The following is a 20892-nucleotide window of genomic DNA, read 5'->3' on the forward strand; positions in this document are numbered from 1 at the left end:
GCAAGGGATAAATGTATGGAGCACGGCACCCGCCACTGAAACGGAGCCTCTTCTGGGGTGCACCATGGCAGCTGTCTAAGAGTCAACAGCAACACAACACACCGGCTCAGGTCAGGAAAGGACAAAGAACCTGGACCAGCTGCAGCTGAAGAAAGGAAACTGGGTGAAGAGATGGGCAACTTGTGCTCACTGACTCACTGTAATGAAACTGGGTGTCCCGTCTAGAAATATGACGAGCTGGTGACCTTAGAAGTAAGGGCATAACCGCCTGGTAACCTTCCGTGTCACATTTTCTTCCTTCCCCCTCCACCCTATAACATTTCTGACTCAAAACCAACTTTGAGCAATGCGGAAGGACAGACAGACAGTGGGAGAGCACCGGTCGGGTGCCTGTTATCACAATGAGAACAGCCTTGCTCCATCAGTTCCCTCCTGATAGGCTAATCTTAGCAATAGCTCTGCAGGTGAGTCACTCTCCAGGGGTAGCTGCAGAGAAGATTATGCAGGTGATGTTGATGCTGACAGATGGGTGTCAAATTACAATCCAAATCATAATTCCTGTTTGACGACTTCCGTTCTGGGTGTTAAATAGCACTCCCGCTGTCCAGCGGTCAGTGCTGGGACAGAGCACCAAAGAGCAGGGGCTGCTCCGCTCAGGGAGAGTGGGAACAGCCGCAGAGCATCTGAGACTCTGGACAAACCGCATGGGTTCTGGCACCTTTCAGGCACCCAGCGATAGGAGGGCACGTGCTGCGTTTCAGGCATCCCTTGGATCTGGGAAACTGACTCTCTCCACAGGCTGAAGGACACCTCGCAGCTGGGCAAACATGGTGAGTCACCAGCATGGTAGCCTAGAACAGCTTTTTTTCACCTCCCAGGGCCCCCTGGCAGATCCCACCATCCTTCACACAGGGATGGGAGAAGCTCACCTCCCTATTCACTGCCATTTCACTGCTCTCCTGCCAGAGTTTCAGACTCAGTCAGATAGAGAGCAGCTCCACGTTTGAACGAGGCAGATTTATTATCCCTGGGTGTGAAAGAGAAAACCAGGGCACTCCTGTTCCCCCTTTCAAATGACCTATTCTTCTTTGGCTCTGAATATCCAAAGTTCTCAGCCTGGGAGTGTAACCCATCCTCTGCCTCCTTTCTTCTTCTGGACTTTGCTTTATTGCTTTATATAAATATATCAGGAGACGCTACTGCCCAGAGCCCATGGCTCCCCAACTTCTGCCCGGCTTCCCCTCCTGCCTCTCCCCCCTAGGAACTGCACCAATACATCACTGGAATTAGCTGCCCCTCAAAAGTTTGCTTGCTGGGGTCCAGGGCTCTTCCTGAGGTCAAAATACATGTGTTCTTAGAGGGGTCGTCCCCTAAGAGAGTCACTGCGACAGCTGGGCAAAGCATGGGCAAGAATTGTGCCAGCCTCCCCTGGAGCCGGCCTGTGGAATGTGGGTGCAATCATGTGCACTAACACTACAGCTGTGTGCACGAGGGTTTTCAGAAAATCTGCCCTGTTGTCTCTCCCCCAGTGGCAGCTGCAGTGCGAGCAGGGGCAGTGCACATGGGTGTTTCCATCACTGTGTCACCAATGCAGGTGGAGAAAACACTAGCACCGTGAGCAGCAGGATATTTCCCCAAAAGAGCCTAGTGCAGACAAGGCTCAGGACAGGAGAATGACATTGATTTCAATGGGAACAAAGCCCCAAATCTGCACCCCTTACTCACACTGAGGAGTACACGTTCCTATTGAAGTCAATAGGCTTAAAGGGGGCAGAACGTGACCATAACTCAGGCTACTACAATGGACGTGTAGGAGGCATCCCTATGGATGTCCCATTTCTATGTCCCAGAGATCTGACCGCCATTTTTAGAAGGTTCTAGGAACTTTCCTTTGCAAAGTCTGCACAGAGCACAGCTCACATTGGCTAGCAGGCTTCTTTGGTAGAAGGAATGGGAAACGTTTTCACGCCAATGATGTAGGTTTTGACGCAGTGCACCGTAGTGTAATTACCCATTTAATAGTGCCCATCACAGAGCGAGCCCTCTGTAGACCCTGACGAATCAGCCCAACCACCTCGCAGTGAGGAATACCATCCCTCATTTTACAGATGGGAGAACTAGACAAAAAGAGGCGGCGTGATTTGCCCAAGGTCAGTGAGTTGGTACAACCCAGGAGTTCCTCACTCCCAGTGCAGAGTACATACCATTTACCCACTAATTAATGAGCCCTTACAGGTCGACGCTGCATGGGAAGATTTCCTTCCTCTCTTTCTTAAAAGTAAAAAGCAGTAAATGTAACCGTTCAGCACGCAGCTTTGCCCCATCACCCCCGTGTGGTCTGAGCCACACAGCCAGAGGAATTAGGAAAGTCAGAATGACGCCAGTAGCTGATCCCTGACAAAAGCCGGGTGCAGCAAACCTAGGCTTGGGTGAACCCCCCCAAATGTCCTGGATTCCAATGCTCATCTCTGAGTCAAACGTTCGTTGGTTTGTGTTTGGCAGAACACGGTTTGGGGCACCACAGCACCAGAAGCTGCATTAATGTTCTGTCGGAGACGACAGAAAAGGTCATTTTAATTAGTCAGAGCAGCGCCCAGCTTTCCAAGGAAAGTGTTTGCTTTACATAAACAAGCTGGCCCAGTTCCTGCCCGGCTTTGAATTTAGCCAGTGCAGCTACAATTACAATGGGCTCTGTCTGAAGTCAGCCAGAGAGATACCGCGCACACACTGACTGGCTGCCTCCAGAGACCAGACTGAAAGCAGAGAATTTCTTTTGATATGAGGAGATTGCATAGACCCAAGAAAAGGCTAAGACCAACTATAGCTCAGACCTTATCCACTCTGCTCAAGAAGGATTTGATGTGCACAGGATGTCCTTCAACTGGCCACTTCTGTCTCTAGACACTAGTCTAGTCTCTAGGCAAGTTTTCATTCCAGCATCGCCTGTAAATTTCACCAGGGTTGAATTGTCTGCAATGAAACTGCAACAAAGACCGACCCGAGGCAGCCACATAGGCATAGAGAGTTCAGCTGGTCGAAAAGGCCTTTGAAAGTCCAAACAGAACCCTGAGCTGGGCTCCAACACGCGGGATGCTCCATGGGAGAAGGAGAAGGAGAAGAAGGACAGGAGCTCAGCAGGGTCCCTGCCAGCACCTGGGGGCCAGTGTGGGAATTTGGCCCTAAGCATTTATGTAGAGTGGGCAGCTGCCAGTGATTATTGCAGAGTGGAAATCTCCTCAGCAACCTAGGCTAAGCCTAGCCTATCACTTCCCCACCCTTGGCATGGTGGCACCCGCCCTCTTGGTTATAAAAGAGGCCCCATCTGTGAGGTGGGGCTGGAATTCAGAGGCCACTGGAGGGGCGCTGACACAAGAGGTCATGTGTTTGTTCAAAGCCCTGCATGATCACCTGGAGGCCGCAGGTGGTATTTTATGGGTGAACAGGCTGGGCTGTTGCAAGACAATGTGGCATTTATACAGACACCACACACAGAAGATAGCAGCTTCCTGGAGGAAATCAAGTCAGGGATGGGCAGAGGAAAAGGCAGAAAGCTAAACTGACCCCCCAGCCCCAAAGATACACCCCTCTTCCTCCCCCCTACACTCTCACTGCCCCACACACCCACTCCCCAGACAGATTTTCTTTTTCACACCAGACTCCTGGATTTCCTTCCTGGCAAGCAGCTGGCATGTTGTGCATTAACCCACCACCTGCAGCCCTGCCATGACTCACTGCTGAACATTGGCTTCAAGGACAGAGATCCTGACTCATCTGCCCCAGGGAGGAATAACCCAGACCGTGAACATCTCTCCCTGCACCACAGAACTCCAGAGACAAGTTTGTTAGGATTTAGCCCATTGCACAGGCTATGATAGAGAGGTGGAAGGGACAGGGAGGTATTACGAAGCATGGCCCAGACAGCTCAGTACATCGCTGTGAAACCCCCATTCTAACTCCGCACTACCGGGAGATATGGACACCATGCTCACGGGTTTCCAAAGGGTTTACAATAATGAGAATAAAAGCTTGCATTTCCACAGTAGCCTGGAGGGTTGAGCAGCGGGCAGGGGATCTGCAGATCCTGGATTCGAATCCTGACCCTGGCCCTGACTTCAGGTTGCAATGCAGGTGAGGGAAGGCCTGTCTCAGGTTTCACTCCCTACCCTGTACAGTGGCCCCCCAAACCAAGAGCCAGCCCGGAGCAGCACTAGGACGGCAGCCCTGAGCTCCAGGCAGACAGCACAGGGAAAGAGAAGGACGAGAGACACTGATCCAAACGCCCTTGCCACAGAGAAGAATGGGGGCAGGGCCGGGGCACCCAGGTACTGTGCACCGCAGTGTTCAGTTCCCCAAAGGACTCAGCCCTGTGCCAGGGAGTGACGGGCAGACAGGAGCTGCTGGTGTCCTGCCTGCTCTGCACCATGGCACTGACAGCTGGGAGTAGGGTGACCAGATGTCCCGATTTTATAGGGACAGTCCCGATATTTGGGGCTTTTTCTTATAAGGCTCCTATTACCCCAACCCCCTGTTCTGATTTTTCACACTTTCTATCTGGTCACCCTAGCTGGGAGTGTTGGCCTTGCCCACAGACAGCGCCTTGAAAGCCAGGGGTGAGGAGCAGAATCAGTTAGTAACTAAAGAAAACAGGGATTAGGCGAAGTTAGAACAGCCACTGGCTGACAGAGACACCTCAGCTGCTGAGCAGGTTTTGTTGTGAAGAGGAAAACAGGTCACGGTACATGAATATTGGGGAACATAGGGAAAACCCCTGACATAGCATTCTGGGGGCCTGACTCACCCTCACCCTGCCCTCTATGCAGGGCCACCCAGAGGATTCAGGGGGCCTGGGGTCTTCGGCAGCAGGGGGCCCCCGCCTCCAAATTGCCACTATAGCCCCCCCCCCCCCCCGGGCGGCCCTGCCTCTATGTCAAGGCAACCTGGGTGGAGAAGGCGACAGGGTCAAAGCAGAAGCATCTTGAACCCACTTTGCTCATGAGGAAGTGAGAGGGGCCCAGGCACTGCAGAATCGGGCCCTGCACCATTCATAAAGGCAATGCAGCCGGATTCCTTCAGCCCCGCAGCTTGTGCAGTCGTTTGCACCTGGGCAACGCAGAGCAGGGTGGGTGTGAAAATGCTCCCTCTGGCGTAAGTGTGGGGTGGGAGAATCTGAGCTGGCATTTCATGCCCATTTTGCTCTTCATTTGCATGGATGTAAATAGCATCACGGGTGCAGGGCGGGTGGGGACGGTCATAAGCCAGTCCCTGCACAGTGAGCATTGACCTGTCAGTTCTCGGAGCTGATGAGTCCCAGCCCCTCCCTTGGTGGAGATGTTCCCCGTCAGTGTAAGGCGTGACTGAGTGCCCAGGCCAGTGGGCAAGTCTGCACCCTGCTAGAACACACGGAGCAGCACTGCCCCCCTGGCACTGCCGATCGCCCGCTCTCTGCGCTGCCCCGCGTGGCTTTATCCCAGGCCCCACAATATCTGCTGCTTTTCTTAACGCCCCGCTCCACGACTACACGAGAATCGCAGCTTTCATTTAAAGCAAAAAGTCAGCCTCTAAGCCCTGGTGGCTGTGGAGAAAATTCTGACAAGCTGAATGCATCCCAGCGGCTCAGAAAGCAGGAGGCAAAGAGAAAATACAACCACCATTTACTATGTTTTGGAGCCCAGGATTGTGGGGGCCTCACTTTGATTTTTAAATGCTCAGGGTGGGCAACCCTGCAAATGATTAACACCAGCGAACAGCCCCCTCCTCCACTCGACAACATCACACAACCCCCTCCCCCACTTGACAAGCAGCTCCCATCCCTGCTCCCAGGCTCCTGAATCTCAGTCCATGTTGAATCTGTCTCCTTTGTGGGCCATTTTGTCTTAGAATTTGACCCCTTCTCCCTGCTCCTCCTGGACACAGCCCCAGCACAGAGCCCTGACGCTTACCTGCCATTGCAGTGTCCAGCAGGGACACTGGAGGGAATGGTCTCGCGTAGGGCAGGAAGGGACATTAAAGTGACATGGAAACGGGCCGATTTCCATAGGCCAGGAGCTTGCTTTGAAAGTGAAAGCAGCCAGGGTCAGAGGGCAGCTCTCGGCAGCACAGCGAAGGCATCCATGCACATGTACGGCGTCCACATGAAAGTCCAGCCACGCTGCCCTGACTCTCTCTGGTTAGCATCAATACATCAACCAGAGAAAAGCTCGGCTGCTCCCAAGGCAAAGCTTCTCCTTCTGTAATCAGGTGTGGAGAGATGGAGGGGACTTAGTGTCTTGTTACTTTCTCCTGAGACTGGCTGCTGCAAAGGGGTTTGTTGACACGTCTCCTAGCAGCTGCAATAGCTGTCCCCGCTCGTCTTTCTACTGTTTGTCCCAAGAGGCTGGGGGTGGATTCCCGGCCCCGCTCTGCAGGGACGACACAGACATGCACAGCATGATGAAGAAAGGCAAAAGACACGGGAACAGCCTTGGGGCATGGGGCAGCCCAAGCCATCAAATTGGACCTGGGCGGCAATGCAAGACAGGTACACTGGAAAAGCCACCTGCCCCTTGCTGCTGTGCAGCCTGCTTTATTCCGGAGCTGGGGGATGGGGGATTTGCCTTTCTCCGAAGTTCGTCCCCTGCCTGGGTACTCGTTAGGCTAGTCGCACAGTGCACCAGCCTGCACAGAATGGCAGGGTCAGCAAAGTTCTTTCCAGGGCCAGAATCGCCCACACACCAATGCCCTCGTCTCCCTCTGCTACCAACCAGTGCTTCCTGCACGCCCTTGGACACGATCGAAGTTGCCCCTGGAATTGCAGTTAGGGGGGCTCAGGAAACTCTCAGGCAGGCAAGAGAGGCCACTTCCGGCCAACCAAGAGAGCCCCAGAACAAACCTTGACTCCATCACCCAGGCACTAGGAGTGCTGTCAAATCTGCACCTCGATCTAGTTCTGAATTTTTCATCCCTATTTTTAACATGGGTTGAATTCAAAACCTTTGCTCCTGCGGTGTTTGAAATCTGGTTCTCAGTCAGATGGCTGAGGCCTAGCTGTAGTTAATCCCTAGCCTAGATCTTCACATCCCCTTGAATCAGACCTCGGGCAGCCCCTCTGCTCTGTCTGTGCCCAGACTTTTAATTCTGCACAGCTTCTCAATACAGTTCAGTGATGCTGAGATGATGCAAGCTGTTCCTTGGCACTGCCAACTCAGAGACTCTACCTGGACTTTGTAACAAGTTCCCCAGACAATTGTAGCCTTTGTTCTGTTGGAAAATGACATGCTGGGTTTCCATGGGGTTATTTTTTTCTTTGTTGTTAGTCTGTTTTCAATTAACTGTGGAAAAAATTGCACAGGCTGAGGCGTCAGGCCCTGATCCTACAAAGCACCCTCACACATAGAGCCACAGAAATGTGGGGCTGGAAGGGGCCTCAACAGGTCATCGAGTCCAGCCCTGCACTGAGACAGGACCAAATAAACCCAGGCCCTCCCTGACAGGTGTTTGTCCTCTGTTCTGAAAAACCTTTGGTGACAGGGATTGGACAACCTGCCTTGGAGCCTGTTCCAGAGTTTAACTACCCGGAGAATTAAAAAGGTTTTCCTAATATCTAACCGTACTGCAGATTAATCCCATTACTTCTTGTCCTGCCTTCAGTGGACATGGAGAACAATTGATCACCGTCCTCTTTATAACAGCCCTTAACATAGTTCAAGACTCTTCTCAGGTCCCCCCCTCAGTCTTCTTTTCGTATGACTAAACAGATCCAGTTTTTTCAACTTTTTCTCATAGGTGAGATTTTCTAAACCCTTTATCGTTTTTGTTGTTCTCCTCTGGACTCTCTCCCATTTGTCCACATCTTTCCTAAAGTGCAGTGCCTAGCTGAGGCCTCACCACTGCCAAGTAGAGTGAGACAATTACCTCCCGTGTCTTACATACAACACTCCTGTTAATACACCCCAGAATGATATTAGCCTTTTTCACAACTGCATCATGTTGTTGATTTATTCAGTTTGTCAACCGCTAGAACCCCCAGTTCCTTTTCAGCAGTACAACCACTTAGTTCAGTGGCTCTCAAACTTTTTTACTGGTGACCCCTTTCACATAGGAACCCTCTGCGTGTGACCCTCCTTATACATTCAAAACACTTTTTTATATATTTAACACCATTATAAATGCTGGAGGCAAAGCGGGATTTGGGGTGGAGGTTGACAGCTTGCGACCCTCCCATGTAATAACCTCGCAACCCCCTGTTTGAGAACCCCTGACCTAGCCAGTTTTTCCCCGTTTTGCACTTATCTTTATCAAATTTCAACTTGTTGATGTCAGACTGATTCTCCCATTTGTCAAGGCCATTTTCAGTTCTAATCCTGTCCTCCAACGTGCTTGCAACCCCTCCAGCTGGGTGTCATCCACACGTTTTATAAGCGCACACTCTACTCCATTGTCCAAGTCACTAATGAAAACGCTGACTAGCACCAGCCCCACGACTGGTCCATGGGGGACCCCACTACATACAGTCTCCCAGTTTGACAGCGAACCAATGAGAACGACTCTTTGAATACGGTTCTTCAACCAGTTGTGCACCCACCTTACACTAATTGCACCGAGGCCACATTTCCCTAGTTTGCTTATGAGGCTGTCATGTGGGACTGTCTAAAGCCTCACTAAAGTCAAGGGGAAACGATCACATGCCTTGCTTTAAGCACGTGAGTAGCCTAATCAGCGGGACTATTCCCCTGCGTATGCCCTTAGCGACCTGGGAGGTCTTGTGGGACGCACAGAACAATGCAACACAGCCAGGTCACTGCAGCCAAACGATTGCTGCGCTGTCACCTTGTCGGTGAAATGGGAACATGCAGGCACTTCCCCCCATTTGGCATATCCTAGTTCATCTCATCTCCAGGGTATTTCTCAGGTGCCTGTCCCCTCAGTATCTAAGGCCCAAATATGGTGGAATAATATCAAGGTCCAGAACACAATGGCCAGGAGTCTCTCCTTGCGGTGCCTGGGAGCTGCAGGAGCACAGCACCTGGGACAGCCGAGCCGTATAGGCTTTGAGGAGACAAGCATGTGGTGACAACACAGACTTCTCGGGGATATTCGGTTACATGAGCAAAAGCAGAATTGGGGCCTTAGCCTTTAACAGAAATCACCAGGGTCATTCCATGGGAAGACCATGGCCAGATCCAGTGGAAAGACTCCCCTGACTTCAAGGGGCTTTAGATCAGTTAGGATCAAGGTCTTTGGTAGCCAAGCAAGCAGCCCTGCACCATGCACACAGACTCCCATCCCAGGAACCCTCCTTTTAATGCATGTATTCAGTTCACTGACTGCTGTTCCCTTCCATTTGCAGGACACAGATTCTGAGTGGCCCCTGAACAGGAGAGGTAATGGCCTTACGGTCTCAGGCGGGGTTGTAAGTGTTGCTAACTGTGCTGGGCTGTGCTCCAAGACCACGTGCTCATGAGCTGCTCTCTGTGTTGCAGGTCCTCCTCCAGCACGCAAACCCCCAACCGTGACACAAAACTTCAAGCGATTTGGCATCCCACTCATTGCCACCATCCTGAGCATGGCCACCATCATTGCAATTGCCTTCCTAAGTAAGGTCCCTTCTCTCCTGTCCCACTTGCATGCTGGGGGTTTGCACAGCAGCCCCACTTCCCTCTTGCTCTACACTCCACCAGGTGCCCGAGCAATCTTGGCCAGAGCAGGCCTGACAAGACACTGTAGTGATAGCGCCTGAGGCGACAGCCTTTCCCCTGCAGAAACAGGACCTCACGCCTGCAGAGGCCAGTATAATTTGGGGAGAAACAGGGTGAGATGCAAACTTCAGATCCAGATCCCAGCCCCCTCCCAAAGCCTGGGGCTGTTGGGATCCAGGGTTTGGGGGGGAGGGACGACTCTATCCTCAGGGATCTCATCCTAATGCCGCCTTTGGGCCAGGTTGTGTCTGACTCCAGTGCTTATGCAGAAGTTGGGGGACAAACTGCAAGGAACCTTTGCCCTCCTATGGGGGGGTATTGAGGACTGTTGGAATTTTGCAAGCTGTTGCTTTAAGTGTGGAGGGGTTCCCTGGTCCTGCGTGCAGGCTCTGGGGCTCTGTAGTAATGCCTGCAAGTGGAGTCAAGTCTGCCAGGCTGGAAACAGACAACTTAAAGCACAGTGGGGTATCTCATCGCCCTAGGGAGCAGCCTGTTTTCTCCTTCTCTGTTTTTGAGTTCTTGTTCTCAATGCTAAGAAATAAAATTGTGTTACATCACAAGCTTCCAGCGAGAGATCTCATCTCTGTGTGCGTATGCCATGAACATAACTCTGTGCAGAAGCCAGGCACAACTGGGCCCAAGTGCACAGCTCACTCCCTGCTACTGCCCCCAGGGCAATGGGAATGCTGCAGGGCTATGCTTACCCCCACTGCACTGGCCAGCTGAGTTAGCTGAATGGGTAGGGGGCACCGCTATGGGCTGGTGCAGAGACATGCTCCCTCCCTGTGTCACGGAGGCACTGTGCATCTAAAACACACACCCCCTCCTGGTATCCACCTGGCCCCTAGAGCTCTTGGGTGTGTGTCCAGCATCCCTACGTAGCTTGAAAAGCTCAGCACATGGCTTAAGCCAGACCTGAAGCTGCACTGGGAGAGCATGGATGGAAAACTTCCCCCCACCCACCCACCCACAGGCCTGCAGAACGGGTGCTGCCAAACCCCTTGCTCTCAGGAGAAGCCATTTGCAACAAAGATTTAAACCCACCCCCCAACGTTCCCTGGCAAACATGAGCCAAATGTCACAGACCAAGTTGGACTCTGTCCCTTTCCCCTCTAGTCAAGGCAACTCTGGAACACTACTACTTCCTCTGCAGCAAGACAATCAAGTTCATCCCCCTGCAGCAGCAGTGTAATGGGCAGGAAGATTGCTCCTGGGGAGAGGACGAGGAGAAGTGTGTGCAGCAGGTCCCAGAAGGCCCACCCGTGGGAGGTGAGTTGGGGATGTTATGCCAGCAAAGCCAGGTACGGCACGGCAGGGAGCACAAAGCACCATTCAGAGCCCTTTGCTGCATTTAGAAATCACGGTAACCAGGGGCCAATGGCTGTACCAGGGACAAAAGTTTTTTCTCCTCCCGCTCTCTTACTTAATTAACCTCTTAGAGTTGGTAGGACAACTCCCAGAGAGAGAGAAAGAGAGAGAGAAAGAAAATCCTCATGTGTTCCATTCTATGCAGCCGAAGAAGTGGGCTGTAGCCCACGAAAGCTTATGCTCAAATAAATTTGTTAGGTGCCACAGCTAGTCTGTATCCCCAAAAAGAACAGGAGTAACACGGCTGCTACTCTGAAACTAGATACTGCAAATGTGCCAAACTGCAGCCACCTGGCAGGGAGCCTGGAATGCAGCTGACTCTGTTTTTCTCCCTAGTTCGCATTGCCAAAGACAGATCCACCTTGCAGGTGCTAAACAAAGAGACTGGAGCCTGGTTCTGGGCATGTCACGATAACTTTCATATGGCCCTGGCAAAAGCAGCTTGCAAGCAAATGGGCTACAGCAGGTACCTGCCTTCCATCTCACCCCCCCTGCTCTCTGGCTTCCTGGTCATCCCTTTCCTTCTTCTCTCATTGGTATGGAGCTCACTGCCCCTTTAACAAAAACCTTTCCTGGGGGGGATATTTGAGATAATAAGAGGGACGATCATTGAATTATCTTAAGTGCCTATACACAAATGCAAGAAGCCTGGGAAACAAGCAGGGAGAACTGGAAGTCCTGGCACAGTCAGGGAACTATGATGTGATTGGAATAACAGAAACTTGGTGGGATAACTCACATGACTGGAGTACTGTCATGGATGGATATAAACTGTTCAGGAAGGACAGGCAGGGCAGAAAAGGTGGGGGAGTTGCGTTGTATGTAAGAGAGGAGTATGACTGCTCAGAGCTCCGGTATGATACTGCAGAAAAACCTGAGAGTCTCTGGATAAAGTTGAGAAGTGTGAGCAACAAGGGTGATGTCGTGGTTGGAGTCTGCTATAGACCACCAGACCAGGGGGATGAGGTGGACGAGGCTTTCTTCTGGCAACTAGCAGAAGTTGCTAGATCACAGGCCCTGGTTCTCATGGGAGACTTTAATCACCCTGATATCTGCTGGGAGAGCAATACAGCGGTGCACAGGCAATCCAGGAAATTTTTGGAAAGCGTAGGGGACAATTTCCTGGTGCAAGTGCTGGAGGAACCAACTAGGGGCAAAGCTTTTCTTGACCTGCTGCTCACAAACAGGGAAGAACTAGTAGGGGAAGCAAAAGTGGATGGGAACCTGGGAGGCAGTGACCATGAGATGGTCGAGTTCAGGATCCTGACACAAGGAAGAAAGGAGAGCAGCAGAATATGGACCCTGGACTTCAGAAAAGCAAACTTTGACTCCCTCAGGGAACAGATGGGCAGGATCCCCTGGGAGAATAACATGAAGGGCAAAGGGGTCCAGGAGAGCTGGCTGTATTTTAAAGAATCCTTATTGAGGTTGCAGGAACAAACCATCCCGATGTGTAGAAAGAATAGTAAATATGGCAGGCGACCAGCTTGGCTAAACAGTGAAATCCTTGCTGATCTTAAATGCAAAAAAGAGGCTTATAAGAAGTGGAAGATTGGACAAATGACCAGGGAGGAGTATAAAAATATTGCTCAGGCGTGCAGGAGTGAAATCAGGAAGGCCAAATCACACTTGGAGTTGCAGTTAGCAAGAGATGTTAAGAGTAACAAGAAGGGTTTCTTCAGGTATGTTAGCAACAAGAAGAAAATCAAGGAAAGTGTGGGCCCCTTACTGAATGAGGGAGGCAACCTAGTGACCGACGATGTGGAAAAAGCTAATGTACTCAATGATTTTTTTGCCTCTGTCTTCACGCACAAGGTCAGCTCCCAGATTGCTGCACTGGGCAGTACAGCATGGGGAGAAGGTGACCAGCCCTCTGTGGAGAAAGAAGTGGTTCGGGACTATTTAGAAAAACTGGACGTGCACAAGTCCATGGGGCCGGATGCGCTGCATCCGAGGGTGCTAAAGGAGTTGGCGGGTGAGATTGCAGAGCCATTAGCCATTATTTTTGAAAACTCATGGCGATCGGGGGAGGTCCCAGATGACTGGAAAAAGGCTAATGTAGTGCCCATCTTTAAAAAAGGGAAGAAGGAGGATCCGGGGAACTACAGGCCAGTCAGCCTCACCTCAGTCCCTGGAAAAATTATGGAGCAGGTCCTCAAGGAATCAATTATGAAACATTTAGAGGAGAGGAAAGTGATCAGGAACAGTCAGCATGGATTCACGAAGGGGAAGTCGTGCCTGACTAACCTAATTGCCTTCTATGATGAGATAACTGGCTCTGTGGATGAGGGGAAAGCAGTGGATGTGTTATTTCTTGACTTTAGCAAAGCTTTTGATACGGTCTCCCACAGTATTCTTGCCACCAAGTTAAAGAAGTATGGGCTGGATGAATGGACTGTAAGGTGGATAGAAAGCTGGCTAGATCGTCGGGCTCAACGGGTAGTGATCAATGGCTCCATGTCTAGTTGGCAGCCGGTTTCAAGTGGAGTGCCCCAAGGGTCGGTCCTGGGGCCGGTTTTGTTTAATATCTTTATTAATGATCTGGAGGATGGTGTGGACTGCACTCTCAGCAAGTTTGCAGATGACACTAAACTAGGAGGCGTGGTAGATACACTAGAGGGTAGGGATCGGATACAGAGGGACCTAGACAAATTAGAGGATTGGGCAGAAAAAAACCTGATGAGGTTCAACAAGGACAAGTGCAGAGTCCTGCACTTAGGACGGAAGAATCCCATGCACTGCTACAGACTAGGGACCGAATGGCTAGGTAGCAGTTCTGCTGAAAAGGACCTAGGGGTCACAGTGGACGAGAAGCTGGATATGAGTCAACAGTGTGCTCTTGTTGCCAAGAAGGCTAACGGCATTTTGGGCTGTATAAGTAGGGGCATTGCCAGCAGATCGAGGAACGTGATCGTTCCCCTTTATTCGACATTGGTGAGGCCTCATCTGGAATACTGTGTCCAGTTTTGGGCCCCACACTACAAGAAGGATGTGGAAAAATTGGAAAGAGTCCAGCGGAGGGCAACAAAAATGATTAGGGGTCTGGAGCACATGACTTATGAGGAGAGGCTGAGAGAACTGGGATTGTTTAGTCTCCAGAAGAGAAGAATGAGGGGGGATTTGATAGCAGCCTTCAACTACCTGAAGGGGGGTTCCAAAGAGGATGGAGCTCGGCTGTTCTCAGTGGTGGCAGATGACAGAACAAGGAGCAATGGTCTCAAGTTGCAGTGGGGGAGGTCCAGGTTGGATATCAGGAAAAACTATTTCACTAGGAGGGTGGTGAAACACTGGAATGCGTTACCTAGGGAGGTGGTGGAGTCTCCTTCCTTGGAGGTTTTTAAGGCCCGGCTTGACAAAGCCCTGGCTGGGATGATTTAGCTGGGAATTGGTCCTGCTTTGAGCAGGGGGTTGGACTAGATGACCTCTTGAGGTCCCTTCCAACTCTGATATTCTATGATTCTATGATTCTATAATGATTAATGCTCAGTAGCATGCAAAGCTCTGGCCCAGTGTCCGCTCTCCACAGAGCAGGGACAGCCCAGGTGTCCCCTTCACTGCCCCGGTAGGCATGAGCAGGAGCGCAGCCTCTGGGGCCCATTCAGTCCTTCCTCTCTGCTGAGGAAGTGCATGGCTTTGGGGATGCAGGCACCTAGATAAACTCCCAGTAGCCCTGCCTCCGGCCCAGGGCCTCAGTTTTCCTGCTTCTCCAGGACCTGACTTCATATAGTCTCACGCACCCAGTGCAATCCCTCAGGTTTCCCCTGCTGGGCTTCCATTTATCATCTCAAACAGCACAGAAGCACACCTAGCCTTGTGTCCTTGTAGCTGTCTCCCCACAGCCCTTCCCGCAGTTACGCAGTCACCCTCAGATCAGGGCTTCTCTGCATCTCCCTAGCCAGCTCTGCCACTAGTCTTGCTCCTTAGTCCTCCCCCTGCACAGGGAGGATCCCCAGTCCCCCTGACCTCTTAGCCATTGCCATTCTACCCAGCTCTGTAACCAGCCACCCAGCCCAGCACCTTCCTACTTTGCTTTTCTCTGAGTGAGTACCAGACTCTGCCTTTTATAGCCTGCCTTGCCCACATGATCAGTCACGTGATCTCAGAGTGCTATTCCCGCCTCCAGTACTCCCAGCCTTAAAGGATTGAGGGCACAAACAGCTGGGCTGGCCTGTATTACAAGCACTCTGATATCCCCACAGTCATTTCATGCAGGACCCCAAGCTGCCATCCAGGGATTCTGGGTGTTGCTAACCCCCAACCAGAGCCAGATCGGAAAGAACAAGCTAGCTGTGAAAGGCTCTGTCTCCCCTCTCTAACCTGCACCAGCTCTTTTCAGTGAACAGAGCTGAACTAATACTGCATGGCTAATTAAAGCCAGGATTTTCTAAGGAGCCTGGCCAACCCTGAGCATCCAAAAATCATGAGATTGGCTAAAAAGCATGAGTTGTTTTTTTTTTTTAAATAATACATTGGGGCGTGTTGGAGGGGTTGGGTTTTTGTTTGTTTTTTCCTCCTTCTGATGTTGGAGTCTTTAAGGTTCAAGTTTGCAAATGTTTCTCCATGGTCATGGGGGCTAAAAACTTACTTCTTTAACAAATGAAAGCGAGGATTCTCACCTAATTCCTGATTCAAGGAACTGGGGCTTAAGCAAAATACCAACTAGGGTGAGAACCGGCAAAAGATTATGGGCAACTAACTCCCTTAGGCTCCTTTGAAAATCCCAGCCTGATTGTTTTCACACTGCATCTTCCCCAGACCCAGAGTCCTTTCCACTCAAGCAGCAGCTGATGCATTTTACTAGCAGGTGAGCATGTAAAGTGCCATCAGCAGGGAGCCTGGCAAATCAATACACTCTCCAGGAACCCCACTGGGCATGAAACTTGAGAAGCTTTCAGTTCCTGACACAAGTGGAAATGAAAGTAAAAGATAAAGCACACACCTGACCTCCAGTCTCCCATGGGCTCCTTCCTGGGGTGCGTTTGCTGCAGGGACCAGCAAGAAGGGCGTCCATCTGCAATGCTTATTTTAACACGAAAGGCTGCCCTTTGTTCCTCAGCCATACCAGCTCCACCAGCTGGAACAGCCTCCGCCCGGCAGCGAGGGAGTTGGCACTGGCAGGTCTCGGAGCTGCCCTGGGCCTGCTGAGTTTGCACTTTGCAAGTGACACTCCAGGATTCTGTGGTTGTTTGGGGCGAGCAGCGGGTTTGGGGTCTCCCCTTCGCTGTGGCCATTTGGGTTGTTTTTCTTTCCTTCTTCTTTCCCTGTTTTTCCTCTGCCTTCTTCTTGCTTCTTTCTCTCCTTCACCCTCCTTTCACTAGTCCTTTCTCCTATGGTGCATGTTGTAAATCCAGAGCGAGTGCCCTGAAGCGAAGCCAGACGTGCTCTGGCGCGGTACAGAGACAGACCTGCCCTTCCCCTTCCCCAAGATGATCCGAGCTGAGAGGGGTTCAGCCAGAGCAGCACCTGTCCATTGTATGGTGCATGCTGGCTGGCAGCAGCTTTCTCCCCGAGTGTTGTCCTTCCTGGGCAGCTGGCCCAGACGCAGTCCCCCTGCCCGTGAGGGGCCACGTTCTCCTTGCAGGGACCCCTCGTGGGCTCAGTCTGTGAGCTCCTGTCTTCTCACAAACCCACTGGGCCAGAATCCCCAGCTTTGCCCAACTGAGGGGAGCACTGGCACTTTGCCAGGAGCCACAAAGCCATATGAATGGAGGCAGGTTGCTGTGGCCACCCCAAACTTTAACAGGGAAATGTCATGTCCCACGACACAATGCTCCCTCACTGGCCTGGCAGCAGGGAGGTCCTAGCGTCTCTGCCACTCACCGGTATGGGCTCCACTGTCTGTGCTGCTGGTACGGGGCCACTTTGATCAAACACTGTCTGTATTTTCCAGCGTCCCCACGTTCAGCGCTGTGGACCTTGCAGACACACAGGGCCTGCCCCTCAGGGAGGTCACGGTGAACAATGGGGTCCTCCGAGGGCAAGACTCTGGCAGGTGAGTGGAAGAGCAACCAGTAGATGATCTTCAGAATGGATTAACTTGGCTGTTTCAGTGCATCTCGCGGAGGAGGGCTGCTGAGATCAGCAGGGCTCGCTCCTGGGCTGACAGCAGAGCAGCAACAGTTCTTAGCCTTAGCGCTTAGACAGCGTTTCCTTGCTCGTCGCACTTTATAGGCAATATTCCTGCTCTGCTCCTCAGCGCGGGAGGCAGCTCTGTGCCACTCTCCCCATGCTACAGTTGAGAAACTGAAGCACATGCTTGTCTAAGGCCACAGAGGGGATCAGCGTCAGAAATGAAGCCCAGGATGTGTTCCTGGCACCCAGCCCTGTGCTCAGACCACCCCTTTCTCCATGAGGTTTATAGAGGTTTGTCAGCCGGTGCCCGTGATTCAACACAGCTGGCTGGCACACACATTGCTGACGGTTCCCATGACAGCCCCCAAATGTCTTGACTGACCAGCTCCCCAGTAGCCACAGGCCTGTGCTCTGTTAGTGATGCTGCCCTATAAGCAGGTCCCAGAGTGCTACTGAAATCCCTTGGAGCCAGGGACAGAGATGTTCCCTTGCTGGGAACAAGGTTTAATCGTGACCAGCTCCCACAGTCTGCCCTGGTTCACGCTGACCCGTCAGCGATGGGTCAGTAACTGAGGGCCTCACCGCGGTGTGTGGACACCACTACGCTGGGGAGCTGCTGAACCTGGGCGGGCTCAGAGCCACACAGCCCCACACGCCATGCCGATGGGACAGGATTTCTGTGCCCTGAGCGGGACCTTTCTGCCAGGCAATGGCCTGTGAGGTGCTTCTGGCCCTGGCTGCCCATTGACACACCCCGGCCGGGGCCTCGTTAGGAGCACAGCCACACCTTGCCAAACCAGGGGAACGTAGGAGCCACTTGCTGGGGGCGGCCTAGTGGGAAAGCCTCTGACCCCAGCCTCTCCTCCCCTCCCCAGAGCAGGGCCAGGCAGGGTTAGTGCACAAGAGGAGACTGCTCAGCTCTGCAGCCCCTCACTCTGCACGGTGAACTCCCCAGGGCCCGGGCCCGAGCCAGCTGCTGACCCACCAACTGTCAGCCCAGCCCCTGCAGAGTTTGTCGTCTCTGTGGTGGTCACTGCAGAGTTCATCGCAAGGTGCAGCTTCAAGCGCTGCTGCTTCCGTCCACACGGACTTTATAAACGTGGCACAGCTCAGGAACACGGCCAATCCGGAACCCAGAACCGTCAGCGGTGCCCTTCGCTCCTCTGAGCAAACCCCCTGGGTGTGAGGAGGCTCCTCACAGCCGTAAGATGAGCAGGATTCACACGTTGGGGAGGGGGGTTCAGTCCACAGGCTGAAGGGCTGATTTCAAGGTAACCGCGTACTAACCGATGCCATGTGCAAACCCTATAGCCCACGGGCAGAGACGTGCTGTGAGAAACGTAGCAGTTAACATGCCATTTTCCTGTTCCAGGCAGTGCCTCTCTGGATCCATCGTTTCACTCGCATGTGGCAGTAAGTGTGATTCTATTATTAACACTAACCATAGAATATCAGAGTTAGAAGGGACCTCAGGAGGTCATCTAATCCAACCCCCCGCTCAAAGCAGGACCAATCCCCAGCTAAATCATCCCAGCCAGGGCTTTGTCAAGCCTGACCTTAAAAACCTCCAAGGAAGGAGATTCCACCACCTCCCTAGGGAACCCATTCCAGTACTTCACCACCCTCCTAGTGAAATAGTGTTTCCTAATATCCAACCTGGACCTCCCCCACTGCAACTTGAGACCATTGCTCCTTGTTCTGTCATCTGCCACCACTGAGAACAGCCGAGCTCCATCCTCTTTGGAACCCTCCTTCAGGTAGTTGAAGGCTGCTGTCAAATTCCCCCTCACTCTTCTGCAGACTAAATAACCCCAGTTCCCTCGGCCTCTCCTCATAAGTCATGTGCCCCAGCACCCTGATCATTTTCATTGCCCTCTGCTGGACTCTCTCCAATTTGTCCTCATCCCTTCTGTAGTGGGGGGACCAAAACTGGACACAATACTCCAGGTGTGGATGCACCAGTGCCGAATAGAGAGGAATGATCACTTCCCTCCATCTGCTGGCCATGCCCCTACTAATGCAGAGAGCAGCAACAGGTTCGACAAATCCTGGCACCATTCTTACCTAGTCTTTACTCAGGCCAACTCCAACCTGGACTCATACTCAGGAGTGCAGGATTTGGCTTGCGGAGTTTCATGTGGACAGATGTGGTACGAGGTCTGGGTCCAGCACAAGCACGGAGCCGCCAGAGCTGGCAGTTATCGAGCAGTGGAAGGATGTGCAGCTGGTCTGTGCCATTCGTATGTCACGAGGTGTGACACTGGGCACTGGTTCAAGTCCAGCCCAGGGCAGTAGTGACAGCGCTGTCATCATTCCAGTCCTTGTCTGTACTAGAAAAGTTGGCTTAACACCAACGATTTAAAATCTATCCAGCTAAAGCAGTGCAAAAACTAATGTAGACGCACTTATGGCGTAACCCCTACTTACCCTGGGTTAGCTAGTGCAGGTGAATTATCTAATTAATTATGCTAAGCCAATTAAGGTTTAGTATGAAAGGGAAGGGAATAAATAAATTGATTTAAGCAAGTGTGGCAAAATTCTAAAGAAAGCTACAGAGTCTGTGCTATATGTGTGAGCCCTGCAGTGTCAATGGAAGGCAATACACACAAACACACATATACATATATGTTCTTTACCAGCTCTTTGGCTCATAGGAGTACAGTCTGCACAGACAGGTCTGGAACATGTATTTCCCCCCCAAAAGGCACGTTCTCGGGCAGTGGCGGGGGGAGGGGGGGAGTCACTCTCCCATGTGCTGAGCTAAGATGTTGATTTATCTCTTATCCTTGGACGCAGCCTGCGGAGAAAGCGTGAAGTCTCCACGTGTGGTTGGTGGGGGCCAGGCCAGGATCCACGCTTGGCCATGGCAGGTCAGTTTACAGCACAAAACCCAGCACCTCTGTGGGGGCAGCATCATTGACCCGAGGTGGATTCTCACAGCAGCACATTGCTTCAGGTGAGTCACCCAGTGCGACCCCACTGGGAATTGTGGGTGGGGGACTCACATGAACTGCGGACACAAGCCGAGACTACAAACTGTACATTGTGTGTAAATACTGGGGGAGCTGGAGTTGAGGGCTAGAGCTGCTTGGAAAGGGCATTTTTCATTCCAGGAAATGATTTGATGAAAATGAAAAAAAATCATATTCATTTTTAAAAATTGTGAATTTGGGGAGGGGGGGGGTAATTATTGAAAAATTGAATAAACCAAATGTTTTTTGGTTTTCAGTTGTCAAAAAAAAAAAATCAGTTTGGGATTTGTTTGTGAAAGCCCCAAAATTTCCACAATCGAGACATTTTCTCACAAAACCTTCCAGTTAGTCAAAAAGTCATTCCACGTCAACAAGCTGTGCTGAGTGCCCGTAACTCCAGCTGCAGTCCGGGGGAGTGGGAGGTGCTCGGCAGCTCTGCAGCGCAGCCAGCCTGGCTGTGTGCACACTATGGGCTGAGTTCCCCGCCCGCTGTGCTGTCATTTATACCAGTGCAGAGCATGTGCAAAGTACGTGTGAAATGCAGCCAACCTTTAACTCCTGCCAGTAACTGGAGTTCCCCCATCTTTATGCAATTTCTTTTAATTTTTCAAAATTAAACTCTGGTTAGGTGCTTATATCTTTCAGGGTTCTCTTTGCTTCTTGTGCCTTACAAGTCATGTCCTGTCTGTAATGCAACAATAGTTTAGAAAGAAAACACATAAAATTCCTTATAGTTCCTCTAATCTTAGTGGACCTAGTCTGTATAATGACAGGTTTCAGAGTAGCAGCCGTGTTAGTCTGTATCT

The 20892-nt window shown here is 51.7% G+C and overlaps 2 protein-coding genes across 2 annotated transcripts in view; one reads left to right on the plus strand and one right to left on the minus strand.

The window, feature by feature from the left end:
- Positions 1-6116, minus strand: part of SMIM35 (small integral membrane protein 35) — a 28440-nt gene extending 22324 nt beyond the window's left edge. Inside the window, exon 1 of the mRNA XM_034754686.1 lies at positions 5940-6116. Coding sequence (XP_034610577.1) covers positions 5940-5946 — 7 coding nt within the window. The 5' untranslated portion in view covers positions 5947-6116. The remainder of the gene's footprint in view (positions 1-5939) is intronic.
- Positions 634-20074, plus strand: TMPRSS4 (transmembrane serine protease 4). Its single transcript, XM_034754687.1, has 8 exons — positions 634-830; positions 9326-9359; positions 9459-9572; positions 10791-10943; positions 11379-11508; positions 16933-17034; positions 18487-18527; positions 19911-20074. The coding sequence occupies exons 1-8, from the start codon at positions 828-830 to the stop codon at positions 20072-20074; spliced, it is 741 nt and encodes a 246-aa protein (XP_034610578.1). The 5' UTR covers positions 634-827.
- The last annotated feature ends 818 nt before the right edge of the window (positions 20075-20892 follow it).

This window comes from Trachemys scripta, chromosome 21 (genome assembly GCF_013100865.1).
Source record: "Trachemys scripta elegans isolate TJP31775 chromosome 21, CAS_Tse_1.0, whole genome shotgun sequence".
Classification (NCBI taxonomy): Eukaryota; Metazoa; Chordata; order Testudines; family Emydidae; genus Trachemys; species Trachemys scripta.